The sequence below is a fragment of the Macrotis lagotis genome, chromosome 2 (genome assembly GCF_037893015.1).
Source record: "Macrotis lagotis isolate mMagLag1 chromosome 2, bilby.v1.9.chrom.fasta, whole genome shotgun sequence".
Classification (NCBI taxonomy): domain Eukaryota; kingdom Metazoa; phylum Chordata; class Mammalia; order Peramelemorphia; family Peramelidae; genus Macrotis; species Macrotis lagotis.
In genome coordinates, this window is record NC_133659.1 from 45,291,225 (window position 1) to 45,309,535 (window position 18,311).

The window sequence follows — 18,311 nt, forward strand, 5'->3', positions numbered from 1 at the left end:
GAAATTATGCAAAGAGAGGGACACTATTTGGTGGGTATTACATGTTGATAGAGCTCTAAGTTGACCCAACCAATCTGGAAAGCAATTCGTAATTTTGCCAAGGAAGTGACATAAATGTCCACAAAGATTAACTTGGGACAGCTAGGTCATACAGTGGATAGAGCATTAGCCCTGGAATCAGGAGGACCTGAGTTCAAATCCAGCCTCAGACATTTAATACTTAGCCATGTGACCTTGGGCAAGTCATTTAACCCCACTGCCTTGCAAAAAACCCCCAAAAATAAAAAAAAAAAAAAAAGATTAACTTAGATATTCCCAAGGAGACCAATGACAAATTAGAAAGGTTCTATATAACCAAAATATGTATAGCAAAAATCTGGAAAACTAAATTTCAGAGCTATTCTCAGTCACAGGAGCAATAAAAAGCCCTGAGGAAAAAACACATGACATTAAAAATGAATAGTATAGATTGTCCTCCAAAGATCAAAAATGATTGGGAATTATGTTAAAACTCTATATTTCAACTTTACAACATCTCTCTGCCATACTCATGGCAGGCCCTCATCGCCTCACAACCTGATTACTGCAGTAGCCTGTTGTTAGGTGTTCAAAGTCTTAAGTTTCTCCTCCCTCTAGTCAATTCTACATTTAGCTCCCTACAGTACTTTTCCTAATGCTCAGTCCAATATCATTCCTTGTCTCCTGGATTGTTGAGTCCCTTTTTGGACACCCTCAATCTTTCCCCAGGTGAGCATGGAAGGGAGGGGGGCAGGAGACAAGGAAGACAAGTTCTCCCTTTGTACACCAAGGTCTCCATTTATTCACCAAAACCAAGTGCTTAAATATCCCTCCCAATCTCTAATCCCACTCCCACTCCCACTCCCACGGCACTTAGTAAAACAATGTTCTGGTGCTCAAGGACACCAGGAGATGAAGGTTCACAGCAGTCCCACACACAACAGTCCCTCACACTGGATCAAATATAAAATACCCAGGTTTGGCATGTAAAGCTCTTCATAACCTAGCCCCAATCCTACTTTTCCAGGTTTTTTACCCTTTCCTCTCCAACATGCACTCTTTATTTAGTATCATTGGCCTCCTGCCTGTTCTGTTCCATGAAGAAGACATTCTAGCTCTTGACTCTGGTTGCCCCTCATGCCTGGACATTCTCCTTCCTCTGCTCTACCTACTGACCTCCCTGGCTTCTTTTCAGCCCCAACTAAAATATTTTCATTTACTGAAAGTATTCCCCAACCCTTTTTAATTCTAGTGCTTTCCCTTCGTTAATTATTTCTTATTTGGACTGTATATGATTTGGGGTGTGTGTGCTGGCTGTGGCCTGCAGGTTGGATACACCTGGTCTAGAGAGAAGAGAGTATCAAGGAGAAGGTGGTCAACAGTGCCAAAGGCTGCAGAGATGGCAAGAAGGATGCGGTTTGACGAAAAGGTCATTAGATTTAGGGATTAAGAAGTTATTGGTACCTTTAGAGAGCATTTCATCTGTGTAGTTAGGTCAGGAAACAAATTGTATTGAGTTAAGAAGGGAGAAAGAAGAAAGTGAGGAACCAATTGGATTGCCTTCTCTAAGAGTTTAGTCAAAAAAGAAGAGATATAGGATAACAGCTAGCAGGAATGGTGGATCAGTGAGGGCTTTATCGAGTACGATGAAGACAAGGGCATGTTTGTAGGCAGGAGGGAAGTAGCTGGAAGCTAAATGAAAAAATGGGGATGACACAGGAGGCATTCTGCTGGACGAAAGGATGAAATGGGATCACTTGGGCATGGAGACAAGTTAACTTTGGAAAGAAAGATCATCCCTAAATGTAAAACAGGAATGAAGGAAGAGAACATGGAAGAAGGCATCTTAGAAATGTGAGACAAGAGGTGAGAAAAGAGTTCACAGCAAATAGCCCCAATTATTTCAGAGAAGTATGAGACAAGGTTCTCAGTAGTGAGAGTAGTTGTGGTGAGGAGATCCTGTGAGCTATGAAAAGGGATGAAAAGTTTGGATGAGCCTCCTTGGTGAGATAGCAAATCAGTTAGGGATGTGCAAAATTATTACCTTGCTGCAGTGAGGGCCCAGTTGAGATTTATGTATTAAAAATTTGTAGAGTATCGTCACCATAGTTTTGTGAATTTCTCCAACTTTGTTCAGCTTCACCTGTATGGGAACTAAGGCAGTGGATGGTGGGGGTAATCAAGGGGTGAAGCGAGGTCAGAGATTTTTGATAGCAGAAATGGGTAAAAGACTCAAAAGAAAAGGACATAGTGATGTCCTTTTAAAGCTGAACTGGTTCACTATGGAATCAAGGTAAGGAAGAGAGAAGAATGTAACCAAATGTAGTCCAGTACATTACTGGGCAAGAATGGATAAGGGGATTAAAGGTCATGGTGAGAATGAAGAATAAGTTTGGGGGTTGTATAAGGAAGTGAGAGAGATGTCAAGAGTAGATTGTCTTCAGATAAAGGAATTCAAAAATTCATGAACATGAGAGTGGCACATTTCTGGGTGACAGCAAGATCTAAGGTATAACCATCTCCAGTATAACTGAAGTCATGGAAAGTTGAGAGGGTGGGAGGATTAGGGTGTTTGAGGAAGTCTACTGACTTCTAATTTCTCTACATATCTACTTTTAATCTAAGTTGGTCACTGCGTTTCCTATTCACCAGTCTCTTTAGAAAATTCCTCCTTTTTGGACACCCATCAAATTGGAGAATGTAATGGAATACTACTGTGCTATAAGAAATGATGAGCAGGCAGATTTCAGAAAAACTTGGATAAACACTTAGAAGAAATGATGCAAAATGAAGTGAGCAGAACCAGGAGAACACTGTACACAGTTGTTTGTGTAATCATCAACTATGATAGACTGTGTGATTCTCAGCAATACAATGACCTGACATAATTCCAAAGGATTCATACTGGAAAATGTTATTCCCCTCCAGAGAAAGAACTGATAGAATCTGAATGAAGATTTTAGCATAGTATTTTCACTTTCTCTATTTTTTTCTTTTGGTCTGTTTCTGCTTTCACAACATGACTAATATGAAAATGTTTTATATGATTGCACAAATATAACCCATATCAATTTTTTTATAATCTTCGGGGGAAAGAAAGCAAGTCAGAAATTTTTTTAAAAAATGTTATTTTAAAAATTGTCTTTACATGAAATTGGAAAAAATAAAATACTATTGATTTGTTTGTTTGGGTTTGGGGAGGCAATCAGGGTTAAGGAACCTACACAGGGTACATAGTTGGGTGTCTGAGGTCATATTTGAACTTCAGGGTCAGTGCTTTATCCACTGTGCTACTTTGCACCCCTAGAAAAAAATTAAACACTATTTTTAAAAAGAAAATTCCCCCTTTTATTCTTAATCAGAACTGTTTCTATTTGCATCTTTAGAATTTCATCTTTGAAAGGTTCATTTCCATTGTAAAACTTCAGGCTATGGGATCCTCTCACATCCTTCCCTGATAACTTTGAAATTTTTGTTATGCAAATTGAGATTCAAGAAGATTTCATCATGGGCTGATGATAAGTTAAATAAAAAAAAAGATAAATAATGAAAATTGTAAAGTTCTCTACCAGGGTACAAAAATGTACAAGGATAGAATAGTTGAGATATGGCTAGAACATCATTCATGTAAAAGTACCTGGGATACAATGAAAGATCAACAAATCAATATGTGATAATAGCAGGTAAGAAAACAAAATGCATTGATGAAGAAATCAATACAATTAAGTTGCACTGACAGAGAAATGGCATCTTCCACTAGGGACATTATAACAGTTCCACTGCACTTAGACATTGTGAGGATAAGTCTGAAATATTGTGTTGCATTCTGGATGGTACAAATGGAATACTTTTGAGGAGTATAATCAGGATGATAGTGAAGAGAGCTAGAGAACCCTTGTCATACAAAGATTGGTTGAAGCAACCTGAGATATTTAGCCTAGACAAGAGAAGACTTGGGAGTGAAAGGGACTTTAATGATATAAAGAGCTGTTTCTTGGAAACTAGACTAGTCCTCATCAGCTCTGGTCACAGATGGTAGAATTAAAATGATTATAGAAGCTAGTGAAAGACAAGTTTCAGCACATTATAGAAAAATCCTTCCTAATAACTAGATGGCCCAAAGTAGAACAGTAATGAGTTCACCATCATTGGGATCTTCAAGCTGCAACAAGAGAATCACTTAACAATCATGTGTTAGAACTTAACTGCATTTAACTGCTTAGGGGTCATTTGGAGAAGAGACTATCTAAGGTCCCTTCTCAATCTGAAAGTCTACATTTCTAGTGTCTTTCCTCACTTTAACTGCACTAGGCTGAAAAAGTGAATTAAATCATACCTCTTTTTTTGAGCAAAATGTGAGCACTGTCTCTTTGAGCCTGATCCTTGTCATTATTCCAAGATAAAACATTATTACAATCTTCCCAAATTTCATTGGGAGACAATTTTATACAGACTTTTGAAATGGCTGAATGGCTTCCACTTTCTGTATTTGCAAGATTTAAATCATCATACACATGTGACTCAACAGGTTCTTCTTCCTTATTCTTTTTACCTAACAGAAGAAATAATTTAATTAAAATGGCAAAGTTGAATTCATCATTTTTAAGAGATATTAGTCCCAGAGTAGTTTATGTAGTGACTGAATACTATGTATCATATACTTTATTTCTTTAGTGGTTCTAAATTGCCCTTAGTGACTAGAAAGTCAAAATATTAAGCAACAAAATATAACAAAAGCAGTTCACATGAAAAAATGTATATATGTCTTCTTCTTTAACTGCTAACTGAAATATAAAGCTAAGAAAAAAACATTTAATGCCTTTTTTATTGAAAAGAAAATAAGTAGGGATGGAAGGGAAGTAGGAGATAAGGGAGTAAGCAAAATAATGGATCTAGATCAAACAAAATTTTAGTATATGTGCTGCCGAAGCGAGCACTCAAACAAAATAAAGTATAAGAGAATTCAAAAGTTTGCATATCTTTCCACCACATATTTATAAGGAAGTATAAGTCAAAGAGTTTTAAAATGACAAGTTTTTTTAAAACTTTTTCTACCTTTGACCTCCCTGAAGAATCTGGTAATTCCCCTTGAGTTTAAAAAACCAAACAAGAAAAACAAACCCAATAATATACTAACAAAAGTATGGTAGGAGTGTCAGGATATACAGAAAAGGAAAGAACAATCTCCAGTATTTAACCTTTGTTTTATTCAGAAGAGGTGTGAACATAAGTAGAGCCTGTATTAGACTGCTTTTTGTCAGGGGGAGAGGAAAAGGAAGGGAGGAGGAGAGAAAAATGTAAAACTCAAAATCTTTTTAAAAAAATGATTGTTGAAAAATGCCATTGCAGCTAGTATAAAAAAAAACACAAATAAAAATGAATTGAAAAAAAGAGGTGTGAACAAAGTCATAAAGATTTATTTAATTCAATATACATTAAGCCCCAAATGTATGTTTAAGAAATATGCAACTCATTGAGAGAGATACAGAATATATCTAATTCCAAATTCAAGGAATTCTGCTAATTTCTAAGGACAAAAAGTAAAAAATAAACAATCATTGACTTCAAGGAGCTTATCTTTTACTTGGGTAGGGAGAAAAAAACCACCTGGATGGATGGATAAGATGGATAGATAAAAATGTTGAAAATCCTATCTATTAAGAAAGACATCTCTCTATATAGTTATATAAATACAATTTATATATAAAAAAAGTTTAAAGTAATGGAACGGAAATTAACAAAAAGGAAATCAAGATTTTTGTAGGTGGTGACTTGACTTACGCAGGATTAGAACATACCCCCTGACCTCATGGCACTTCCAGTATAGGAGAATGACTAAAGTCTCATCACACAGAAAGAATATTGACAATAACAATAAAGAACCTGATTCTAATAAGGAGAAATTTATTAACAGAAGTGTAAATGATAGTAATCTTGGGAAGTAATCACCCTAAGAGTTAAAGGAGGAGACTACACATCAGATTCTATAATGTGCAATAAACTACAGGAAAGCAGTATTGAAAGAGTTCAGGGTTAGAATAGGTAGCATTTTGAAGCCTGAGATTGTGAAAGAGCTCATAAATTAGCTCAGATCTTAAAAACATAAATACAAGGGATAGAAATGAGGGGAAATAATCAAGGATGAGTTTTAATTAAGATCAAGAATACTAAATAAAGACAAGTATGACCTGAAGCTTATGATAAATATTAAATACAATAAAATGGTTACTACTTTAGCACTGTTGATGAAGGTATAGAGCATCTTCTTGATGTGATGGAAAGAATAAAGAGAAGGAAAGGAAACTACTTAACTCTTTGATTCTGTTTTTTCTCTATCAAGGAAAATGATAGCTAAACTGAGTAGAAAAAAAAAGGTTAACCTAAGGTTAGTGAGTTGAGGGAAGGTGCTAACACACCAGGAAAGACTTCTTGAAGAGGATCCAATGAAATTCCAGGGGTCGAGCCAAGGAATTAGAGGATTCTAGACATGGGGGACAAGCTGCTAAAAATGTTCAGAGCTGGGAGATGAGTGTTGTGTGCAAAGAAAGTCTAGCAAGAACAGTGTTGCTAAATCACAGAATACACGGAGGGGAATGAGGAGAGAAAATGGAAAGCTGGGTTGGGGGGCAGTTATAAAGAGTCTTAAAGTAAGGGTTTTAGATTTGATTTTGGTGCTATTGGGTAACCACTGAAGTTTGTTGAAAAGGCAGGGCACAAGGCTAGTCTGTAGTCAGGAAGATCAATGTGACAGTGAGGTGAACAGAAACTGAAGCAGGGTGACCAACCAGGAAGCTACTGCCATGGTCCAAGGGTAAGGGGCTGCTGCTGCCTGCCCTGACTTGCAGAGCTGTGTAAGAGGAGTCCTTCGTGCCTGGGCCAACTCTTCAGCCTCACCTCTGCCTCACTGCTACCATCTATCTCTCTGCTGAGATGATCTTCCACTTTGGCGGGAGCTATCTTCTGTCTCCCCCATTAGATTGTGAGCCCTTTGAGGGTAGGGATTGTGGTTTTTGACTTTCTGTGTATCCTCAGCACTGTATCCTGCCTGGTGACACAGGAAATGCCTACTAAAATAATGTTTACTGATTGGGTGGCTGGAAATGAAAGCAATGCCAACCTTGTTAATAGAGCTGCTAAGAATAGAATGGGCTGCCTTTAGGAACAGTGAGTTACTAAACTATGAAGGTATTTAAATGAAAATTAAGGTGTTTGAGATAGGATTTATTATATAGGTAGAGCTCAAACTATCATCCAACTCTAAGATTCTATGATTCTAAGAAGTTAAAATGGAGATGGATTAAAATGAGACCTTGCCAAACTAATTCCAACAATACCAACATAGTACATTTTTGTACATAATCAACCTTAGGAGAGATTATCCCTGAAAAATATTCCACATTGGTCATTTAGTTCATTGGAATAAGAAGCATCCTCTTTTAAATGCAAATTTCTCTGGGAGAAATTTTTCTTAATTAAGGTTGGACTATTTTCGTAGATGTGACCTCTGCCCCTGAACCATGTGTGGGGTTTAATGCTGAATTTCTTCACCAATATTGTTAAAGCATAACTCTTAAATTTCCCAAATTCAGATATGAAACGTGAGTTAAGTAGCATAGATGTCTCTTCCCTTATGATTTACCAAAAAAAAAAAATCCTCAAAGTGAATCTCCTTTAACAATGTCCTAAAAAAATTGAAGTGTTATTGTTTTTGTATGATTCCTGGGGCATTTTAGTTATTCTTGGCTGTATTACCTTAAATTTGCTTTTTTTTTCCCCTACCTACCTGGAGAATTTATGAAAACAACTAAGAGGTTCCAAATTGAATTGTATCTTTCCATCAACATGATATTTCTGGATCTTAGGTTTGCTTAGGACTGCAGCCCTAACAAGCTAGAATAACCCCCCCCCCCTGCCGCCGCCCCATGGCAGTTGAAATCACCTTCTTCCTGATTCTTGAGGGGAGAAACTTTAGAAGTATTTTCTACAGGGCTTGGATCTTTTTCATTTTTCTGGTTTGAAGAGGTTTTGCAACTCTCTGGTTGCTGGGCAGTTTTATCTTCCTCAGAAACAATACAATTATTCTGCTGTGTATCTCCCACAGTAGATGATGTTGATGTTGTTGAATAAATATTTCCTAAGTGGTCCACTATGGGAAGCAAATATAATTCTGGTTGAAGAGCCTAAAACATATAGGAAACAATTTAACAGAGAATAATTTTTTAAAAAATGTTTTAAAATAAAAGATTCTAAGTGTGTTACATACATATGGTGGAGCAAATGACTTGAGTTTCAGTTCCTTTTCTTGCTTTGTCTTTACCTAAAAATAGAAATATCAAAAATCAACTAAGGTTTACATGATTTCTCATTTATTTACCTTGAACTCTGCAAAGAGTAGAGAGCTAAGCTAAATTTAAAATTTTAAATAGTGAAACTGGATAGAAGATATTATAGAACACAAGTTTATTATCTGAGGGCATCAAATAAGATTGAATTCATACATCTTTCAATTATGCAAATGTTAGTTCTCACATAGTTAAGTAGAGGTCAACTGTTGATAATAAAAGAGAGTTCTAATGGAAGGAGAGACCAAAGGAATAGTTTTACTTGGTCAAATGTTATAGTACAGAAATAGTTCAATATTTAGAGTTAGAGAATTCACTGATTCTTCATTAATCATTCCTAGTTAAAGATTTGAATAGTGATGATTTGAATAGTTTTTTTCTTTATATTTTCTTTCTCTCAGGACCAAAATCTAGAGTTAATACATATAAAAAAACAGGTAAAGGTATACATAGTTACTATTTCTTAATACAATTGAATTATCCCCTTAATAAAAATATACATTCTTGTATTAGAATTTTCATTCATTCATTCATTCATTCATTCATTCATTCTTTCTTTCTTTCAACAGGCATGGGCAGAAACTGATTTTATGGGTTTATTTGTTCTAACAAAAGTATAGCCTCAAATAAAAAAAATCCAAGCATGTGAAAAATGTTTCACAAGATTAATAATTGGAGAAATCCAAAGTAAAGCATCTTGGAGGTTCCATCTCTAATTCATCAAATTGGCAAAGATGACAGAAAAGGAAAATGAGAAATGCTGAAGAGACCTGAGGGCAAGTGGGCACCTTAATGTAAGGTTGGTAAACAGTGAATTGGTCTAACTATTCTAGTGTGTATAATTTGGGCCTACTCCCCAAAAGTCACTAAATATGGGTGTTTATCTTTTGCTCGGTGATACTACTACAAGATATATAATCCAAAGAGATTAAATTTTTTTAAAAAGGTTATATATGTATTTATAGTATTTCTTGTTTTGGTAGAAAAAAAAGGAAACCAAGGGGATGTTCACCCTTTATTGAATGGTCAAATAAATTATTATGTAATTTTATTATGCCATAAAAAATGATGAGATGGAAAGTTTCAGAAAACGTGGCAGAGCTGTCTGAACTGATGCAGAGTGAAGAAAACAGAAAATGAAAAATCTTGTGAGGAAAATCTATTCCACTGAGTAAAGTATGTTTATAGAATAATTTAACATTTAATTGGAGAAAGAAGAGAACTTTGCTACTAAATAATAGCAATAGATATTTTTATTTTTAGATAGTCAACTGTGAAAATAAAAAATTATGACTAAAGAAGACATATATAATATATCCTGCCATTGATCATTTAGCAAATTATTTATTAAGCACCTATTATATGCTAGAATTCAAAGCCAAAAATTAAACAATCCCTGTCCTTTCAGAATTTGATTGGACATATGAATTGGCAGGAAAGACAATGACTGGGCATCCTGAATTTGACCATTCCTCATTTTCTTTTTTCTGTACCCATTCATCTATATTCGAGAACAGAAAAGACTTAGGAGTTTAGAAATTGGAAATCTCCAGAGGGACTTGGGAATTATTAGGCAAATAACCAATAATTTATAGATTAGTCTTCAGAGAACGATAAGGGCAAATATTTGAAATAGTCAACACAAATGAGGGTAAGGTCCCTGGTCAGAGTCCTCAGCCCAGATTAGAATGAGGAGTTCAAAGACATAGCACATGATAATTATGATCACCTTGCTCTCCTGGGAGGATACAGGTCAAAGACTGGGGACTGCCTGTGGCTTTTGTTGCCTACATACAGCTATGTGAGCATAAGACAAAAGAACTGATCAGACCTGAGATTAGATCAGGTCTGACCCATCTGGTCCTGGGTTGGCCTAGGGTCCCTGTCCTTTGCAAGTGAAGTATTACTATATGTTCCCTTTTGCTCAACAGTATAATGACTCGGGCAGGGAAAACATATTATTAGAGAGTGGTATTGATTTATTGTAACTCTGACCAACAGTTGGCATGAAAGGGAGGAGCAAAGCTTTCAAACTGCATATAAGACTAGACATTGTTGCAATTTTCCACCTTTTTCCACTAGGGAAATTGGTCCTTCTCTGCAGGAAAGTTGGTTAATAAAACAGAAATGAAATATTAAAAGCTCAACCTCTATGGGAAGAAGAAATCATAGAGCAAAGGTTTATGTGACTCTTCTAAAGAGTTGGGGAGGAAGGGGAGAGAAAGAACCCAAGCTAAGAAAGTAAAAAAAGAACTGTGGATTTGGGCTGTGGCAGCAGACACTGTAGCACAGGATTAGAGACACACCAAGAGGAGACTGGGAAGACACAATCCTGACCAGCACATGAAACCAAAATGACTGCTGCAGCAGCACCATAGCTGAACCCTGGTTGCCCATGCTCCCCAACCATTCCCTTCTTGTACTACTTAAGTACATCTATTCTTCCCACAGATGTTTTCTTTGGTGGAGAATGTACTCCAAGTTCATGGAGGAAAGGCTGTGTGGTTACTTCTCTTATTATGCATTTAATGAAACTGAGTGATCAACAAGGATTTGCTAAATATTTACTAGGAGTTGACCTCTATGCTGAGTACTGGGGGTACAAAGAAAAAGAAATAACTCCTATTCCAAGAGCTTCCATTCTAATTGAGAAGAAAACATGGGCAGAGTACAGTTATCCTTTCCACAATGTGAGTTTCCCCCCATTGCAGTTTTGATATATAGTGGGTTAGCATAAGAAGTTAAATAGAAATTTGGGGGGAGTTTAGTGGAAGTCACAGAAAACATGTGAAAGCAAAGAGATGAAACAGAAAAAATTTAGAAACTTAGAAATACACAAAATATATGTATAATATTGTATGATATGGTTCTTGCCTTTCCTTATTAAGAAGACTAAAATGCATCACTATGTTAGAGACAATATCTGATCAGACCAATAGAAGTTCAGAATGCTCTACCACAGGTCAGGCACAAATAGTTCATGGCAACGCCTGGACTTATGAGACACTTATGAATCTCAGCTTCTTTGAGCTGCTTCCATTCTGCCTTGCTCCTAGAGCACAGCACCCTCAGACGAGGGCACGCCATGCTGGGCAGTTCTGTACCAGTGTCTCTCATGCTGCATAATCAATTCTAAAGTTCTTAAGACCTTCAGGTATCCTGGTATCACTTCTTCTGATATTCTGATGAGAGCTTGCCCCATGTGAGTTCTCCATAAAAAGAGTCTTTCTGACAAGCAATATGACCGGTCCTTCACAGTTGCATTCTCTGTAGTAATGCTTGACTGCTTGGCAATTTATTGAGAAAGAACCTCAGGGTCTGGAATCTTCTCCTGCCAGGTGATCTTCAGATTCTTCCTAAGACAATTTAAATGAAGTGATTCAGTTTTCTGACATGGTGCTGGTAGGACTGTCCAGGTTTCATAGGCAATAGTAATGAGGTCAGCACAATGGCTCTGAAGACCTTCAATTTGATAGTCAGTCTAATACCTCTTCTCTCCAACATTTTCTTTTGAAGTCTCTCAAATATTAAGGTAGCTTAGCCTATAACTAAATACTTTTTTTTATTAATTATATTTTATTTTTGTACAAATGATTTATATATTACTAAAATATTCTTGTTTAAGAGTAAATATAATACCCCCTCCCCCCAAAAATATAGACCCTCATGAGCAATAAAGAGGAAAAAATTAAAATTATAATTAAAAAATAATAATGATAGGGGCGGCCAAGTGGTACAGTGGACAGAGCACTGGCCCTGGAGTCAGGAGCACCCAAGCTCGAATCTGGCCCCAGACACCCAACAATCACCCAGCTGTGTGACCCTGGTAAGACACCCCAACCCCACTGCCCTGCAAAAACCAAACTAAACCAAACCAAAATAAAATAAAATAATGATAATGATAATGATAATAATAACAACAATAACAATATGGGCAGCCAGGTGGCACAGTGGGCAGAGCACTGGTTCTGGAGTCAGGAGCACCCAGGCTATGAACAAATACTTAACCCAAATTTTACAATAAGATATTGTAAAGAACCCATAAAAGAAAAAGAAAAAAAAATCAGACTTCTTTGGTACAAAAGGCCAAAAAATTTTACACAGATTTTCCAGATTCCAGGGGTGCCAACCCCTAACCACCCACATGTGGCAGGGATAACTAAATATAGACCTTTGGAGGGAAGATTAGAAATACCCTTTTCTATTGACATTGTCTCCAGGTAGTCATCTTGCCTTGGGGCCTCTACTTTTGTTGAATGCAAATATTTAGTCTGAAGAGGATAAGTCTATGATCAGTTCAGCACTCTGCACCACACATTGCCTTGGTCTCTCTCACATCCTGTCTGTCTCTTCTTACAATCATATAGTCTATTAAATGCCAAGGTTTGCTATGAGGGTGCTTCAAGGAAGTTTTATTGTGTTTAGGTAAATAAAAGACAGTGTTTGTGATGTGGAGGTCATGAGATGCACAAGTCTTCAGTAGTAGATGACTGTTGCTGTTGATGTTTCTGACTCCATTCCTTGCAAGGTCTCCCTGCCATGTCTAGTAATCTGAGCCTACTCTAGCATTAGTCACCCAGAATCTTAAACATGTCTTCTTTTAAGTACATTGATGATAAGGGTTTCCAGGTTTTCATGAAATTTTTCTTTGACTCCATCAGGGTTTGTCATGGTGGAAGCACAGGCACTGATGATAGTGGAGTAGCATTTTTCTGCAAGTGGCAATTACAAGAGCCTGTTGTTCGCACCTTTTGGTAGGCATTCAAGTTTATTGATTAGATTAGCTTTGATTGCAAAACCTATCCCAGGACTTCCCTTCACTGTGGACTCTAGAAAAATGTATATCCAACTCCAACTCTAGTAAGCTGACTTTCAATTACCAGCTTTGTTTCATTCAAGGCTACTATTTGGATGTGATACCTGCTGAGTTCTCTCACAGCAAGAGCTGTTCATCTTTATGTAGTCTGTACCACTGATGAGTGGAATCATATTTTTTGTAGATTTTTTTGGGTTGTTTTGATATAGGTGGGATCCCCACCTGCTGCAGTAATCGGGCCAGGGGTGGGTAGGCAGATGATTTTTAGGGCACCTTTTCTAGTCCCTTCCTCAGGTCAGGAGATTAGTCATGTGATCCTTAAAAGGCTACTCAGACATCAGGTGGATGCTGAACCCCTATTGCTGTGGGTTATGGGTTATGACCACAGCCCCCAGTGTATCGGCACTTGAGGCTCTGTCACTTGCTTATTGCCACAGGACCTTAGAAATAGGAATGGGGAATGTCTTTTGTGTGTAAATTAGATTTAAGTGAAGGCAGAGTGACATGAAGTCATCAGCCTCAATCTTTCTTTCAGAATTTTCACAGTCCAGTGGTGGCTTGAGATGACCTGGGTGTCTTCAGTACCTAACCAAGCTCTGAGCATTTGACGGTACCTGCTTCAGCTGCCTTCATGGATGTACAAATTGTTCTCCTCCACCCATTCCACTGTGGAAGTCTTAATTTGCTTGGGATAGACACCCCCAACTCATTGATAGGCATGAGACTCCCTGGGTTTAACCCTTGACCTGATTTGATCCATCTGCCAAAACGGTTTATTGGGGTAAAATGCACCTGCTATAACTTCTTGTAGCTATAGGTGAGAATTAGATGGATCAGGTAGATGCCAAAAGTGGAAAGCACTTCTGAAAAAGGATTCTGCAGCCCTCATGGCAGTCTTCCCTAATCACACCCTATACCCCAGACCATGGCTAAGCATCAGTGGAAAAACATCTCAACCAGGAAGAGACCCAAAGGGCCTGTGGATACAAGACTGTAAAAGGAACCACAAGGACACCACAAGATCGTCTAGGAGGCCTAGAAATGCCATGATGTGATATGTTTTGGTCACATGTGTATTCAATAAATGTATCCTTCTGTGAACTCTATGTCTACTCTTCCCACTGACATGGCATATGTTTTTAGGAGTATGCTTTGGGTTTAGTGGGTATCTGTATTATGTTTTCATGTAATACTGCATCAGAATCACCATGGAGATTAGAGATACTACCCTAGAATTCATCAGCAATGACACTGTAGACCCCCTGGATTGTAAACTCAGAGAATTCTGGGAGAAAGATGCTGAAAGGAGGAGAGTTCTGCCCTTAACCAGTCCTTCCTCCAGAGACTCCAGACTAAAACACTGAAATGGACTGAAATGGAGCTGCTCTTCCTCTGAGGTGAAGAATAAGAGGAGCAGCTCCCCTGTAGTATTACCCCCCTAAAGAGAGAGAGAGAAGTAATTTAGAAACAAAAGCCATTTATGCTCTTATGGTACTGCCTGAGAGTAAATCCACAAAATGACCTCCCTTGGGCCATTCTGTTCAAGTCTCCCCATCCTTCATATACACATCTAATAAGGATTAGGGTCTTTTTCCTGCATATATGGAAGTTTAAGGTTTCACTCAGTTTGGGAGAGTAAGAAAACTCCCTGAGAGGCCACCTTCACATATAATACAGGGATACACATTTAATGAATTGTTGGAACAAAGTTGATAAAAGGAGGGTTTAGAGGAGTCCCTCACCAATCAATGAGCTGCTCAAAGGAGAAGTCGGTATAGGGCAACAGCAATGTGAATACCAATAAAGAAATTCTATTAGGGATTTACATGGTATAAACAAAAGGCAGCTGCTTCTCTCCCTGGACTGGGGGATTTTTTTTTTTATTTACTACAGGTTAGAAGTATCTTTCTTCATTCTTTCCTGCAAATCAGCTTTGAGATGATCAACAAATAAGTTTGCAGTGACAGCAAATGTTTTTGATATCTAAAGGGAGAAATTCATCACTCTCACCTCTATACTTGTCTCTCACTAGGGGCTGGATCTGTCTTCCAATTTTCCCTGACTACTCAGTTTCCCCAACCTCTGTTTGCATCACCAGCATTAATCACCAGCATCAAGGTATAGAGGCTAATTTCTTTTATATAAAAGAAAACAGACAACACATTCACAGAGGAGAAAGCAAAAGAATGAAAGAGAGGTATTTTTTTTATATACATTTATTAGTGCCAGGTTCTTCTTCTACAGGTAAAACTCTTCCTGACTACAGTAATAGAAAATGAGTTTTTTTTTAAATATTCCTCCCCCTCCTAGCAAGAAAAAAAGAGAAAATTCCTGGAGGAGTTGCTAAGTTAGCAGAGTAGTTTTTCCCCAGCCCAGAAGCAGAGGAGAATGGTAATGTCTCCAAGGGGTACTTAAGGTACCAGCAGAGCAAATATCCTCATCAGCCTCAGAAGCTACAATTCAGTGATTTGAGAAGAGTATGGAGGGGAAGGAGCAAAATGCCTAGATTCTAAGCATCAACCCCCCATACCAAATAATCTCTAAACCTACTTTCTTACACTTCTCCTTTTGGGGTTTTTCCCTCTAGAATTCTCTAAGTGCCACATTCCTCTCGGTTCCATAATTTCAGTATTGACTAATTTTCTGGGGAAGCATCATTCAGCTATAAGCTGCTGTCAATTCAAGGCTAAATTAGCAAACGCCCTCACTTCAAGACACAATGTCGAGCACAAGTAGGAACTTAGCAAATTCCTGAATTGATTTAACTCTGAATAATAATTCATGGATAATACATCAGTGGGAATTTGTGAGCTATAGTTCTATATGAGTACAGATACAAAGGATCTTGAACCTAGTATATTCAGGGATTCAACTTCTGAACTGAGTTAGGGGAAAAGGGTAGGAGGGATGCCCAGTAGATATACTACAAATGTGCATATATAAAATATATTCATAGCAAATATAAGCTAACCCTAGGAAGTGAAGTATTAGTGACTGGCAGGATCAGGAAAGGCCTCAGGCAGAAAATGGTGGTATTTAAAAAGAATATTTTGAAAAAGAAAAAAGAACTTTGAAGATAGTTAAGGATTTTAGGAGGTAGGAATGGGAAGAGAGTACATTTCTGGCAAGGGATCAGAAATCTAATGGAAATGTTTGATTGGTAATTCTAGGTAAGCTAGTTTTCCATCTACTACAACAACTGGGCAGCAAGGAAGCCCTTTCATCTTCCTAAACACAACATAGAAGGGAATGGACCCAGAGGGCAGAAGGGAGGCTCAGTCTAAGGAAAGCTTGGAATGCAAACTTAAGGAAATCAAGCCTTCCTTTGTCTTATTTCTCCTTGAGTGCTTTCCTTTTTTTCCCTATCCATTAACTTAACTGAATCTTTTTCATCTTTGTTGTGCTACTGGGGATAGAGTTATGAGGATAGAAGGAGGAGATACAAGGTTATATTAGTGGAAAGAATTAACAATTTGGAATCAGAAGTTGATTTAAATCTAGGCTCTACCACTTATTACCTACCTTATAGGAATTTGGTCAAGTAACTTTCTCTAGGTCTGAATTTCTTACTCTATAAAATGAAGATACTGGAGAGATCCTAAGTTCAAATCCCACCTTTGTAGTCTACTTACCTTACCTATATAAACTACTGTAATTTAGCTTGTTTAGTTTCCTCATCTATTAAATGAGAAGAGTTGATTAGATGACTTCCAAGATTCTTTCCAAATCTAAATCCAATAATTTGACAAGTTATGATGTCTTATTTCTAGATTTTGTCCCTCAAATTTTTAAGAGAGTGACTCAACAGATAAAGCACTGGATATGTTGTCAGCACACCCAACTTGAACTTCCGGTTTTGTTATTAACTCTGTCTAAAACCAAAAGGGCAAATTTAACCTCTTTGGGTCTCAGAGTCAGATTAGATGTTCCCAAGGTCCTTTCCTGTTACACATCCCATGTTCCTGTTTCTAGACAAAAGGACTTTTGGATCTAAGTTACTCTGTCTCCATTCAGTGGGGTATGGCTCAAGCAGAAATGACATTTCTACAGCTGAAATACTTAACCTTCAAAAACTCTAAAAATCATACTCTCTATTCAGAAAAATCATCATTATAAGATCCTGCTTTTAATCCATGTCCATTTTGTTTCTAAGGAAATTTACATACACACAAATACATGGACACATACACTCATATATACATACAGACATACACACACACACACACACAAACACACACTATTCTTTGTTCCATAACAATGGAAAAAGTGAGAATAATCAAATCTTTCTTATTCATACAATTTCTTAGTGATATTTCAAATCCATAAATTATCTCTATAGTTCTAGGTGTTTGTCAAGTACAGTTCAGGTTGAAGATTAAGAAATTGTGTGGAGAAGCAATGAAAACTTCAAAAATGTAGAGGTTTTTAAAAAGAAAGAATGCAAACACAAGGAAATAACTTACCACAGTTAAATTGTTTCCTATGCACTTCAAAAATAAAAATTTTTCTGCAACAGCCTCTTCACCCAGGAACTCACCCAGCTGCTCCCTCAGGGCTTGTAAAGTAAGAAGAGGTGACACCCTGAAATAGCACGAAACATTATTGCATCTGCAATATTATACTTTTAGGGGTTTTATTTGTAACTAAAAAGCTAATGAGGGCTTAATTTTTGTCATATTCTTAGGGATCTAAAACTACAGATTCACTAAAATAAATTTAACTTAATACACTAACTTTTATGACATTTATCTGTTTTTAAAAGGGGTCCTCACAGAGTTCACAATGCCAGAGGATACTTGTCATGGGTGCTCTGTTCTTTCCTCAGGATGCTAACATTCTACTATCATTCAAGAGTACTAAAATGAAAGCTCTTGGGACCTGGCATCTTGCTATTCCCTTCAAAATGTCATTATGCAAATGTCATCAACTTGTGCCGTCTGTTGGTAAGGTTAGGTTCTCATTCTCAAATCTTTGTTTTTATAGAATATAAAAATCTTGTTTCATCCAGATTTCATTCAGACTTCTGGTTGGTTTTTTTTGAAGTATAATTTTTTATTCTCTGATTGGTCAACTTCTATGAAGTTCTTCTGCCCTCTGGAATAATATCTAAAACTAATAATTAGAATTTAGCAAAC

General features: G+C 37.2%; 1 protein-coding gene across 6 annotated transcripts in view; it reads right to left on the reverse strand.

The window, feature by feature from the left end:
• The window catches only part of SPATA1 (spermatogenesis associated 1), an 84,041-nt gene that overhangs the window by 38,035 nt on the left and 27,695 nt on the right, over positions 1-18,311 (reverse strand). For 5 of the 6 annotated variants that reach the window (XM_074221794.1, XM_074221793.1, XM_074221791.1 and 2 more), the window contains exons 4-7: positions 17,640-17,757; positions 8,282-8,335; positions 7,958-8,198; positions 4,355-4,570 (exon numbers count right to left, since the gene is read on the reverse strand). In XM_074221794.1, the coding sequence (XP_074077895.1) occupies positions 4,355-4,570; positions 7,958-8,198; positions 8,282-8,335; positions 17,640-17,757 (629 nt within the window). The remainder of the gene's footprint in view (positions 1-4,354; positions 4,571-7,957; positions 8,199-8,281; positions 8,336-17,639; positions 17,758-18,311) is intronic. The other variant, XM_074221796.1, reaches the window with a different exon arrangement.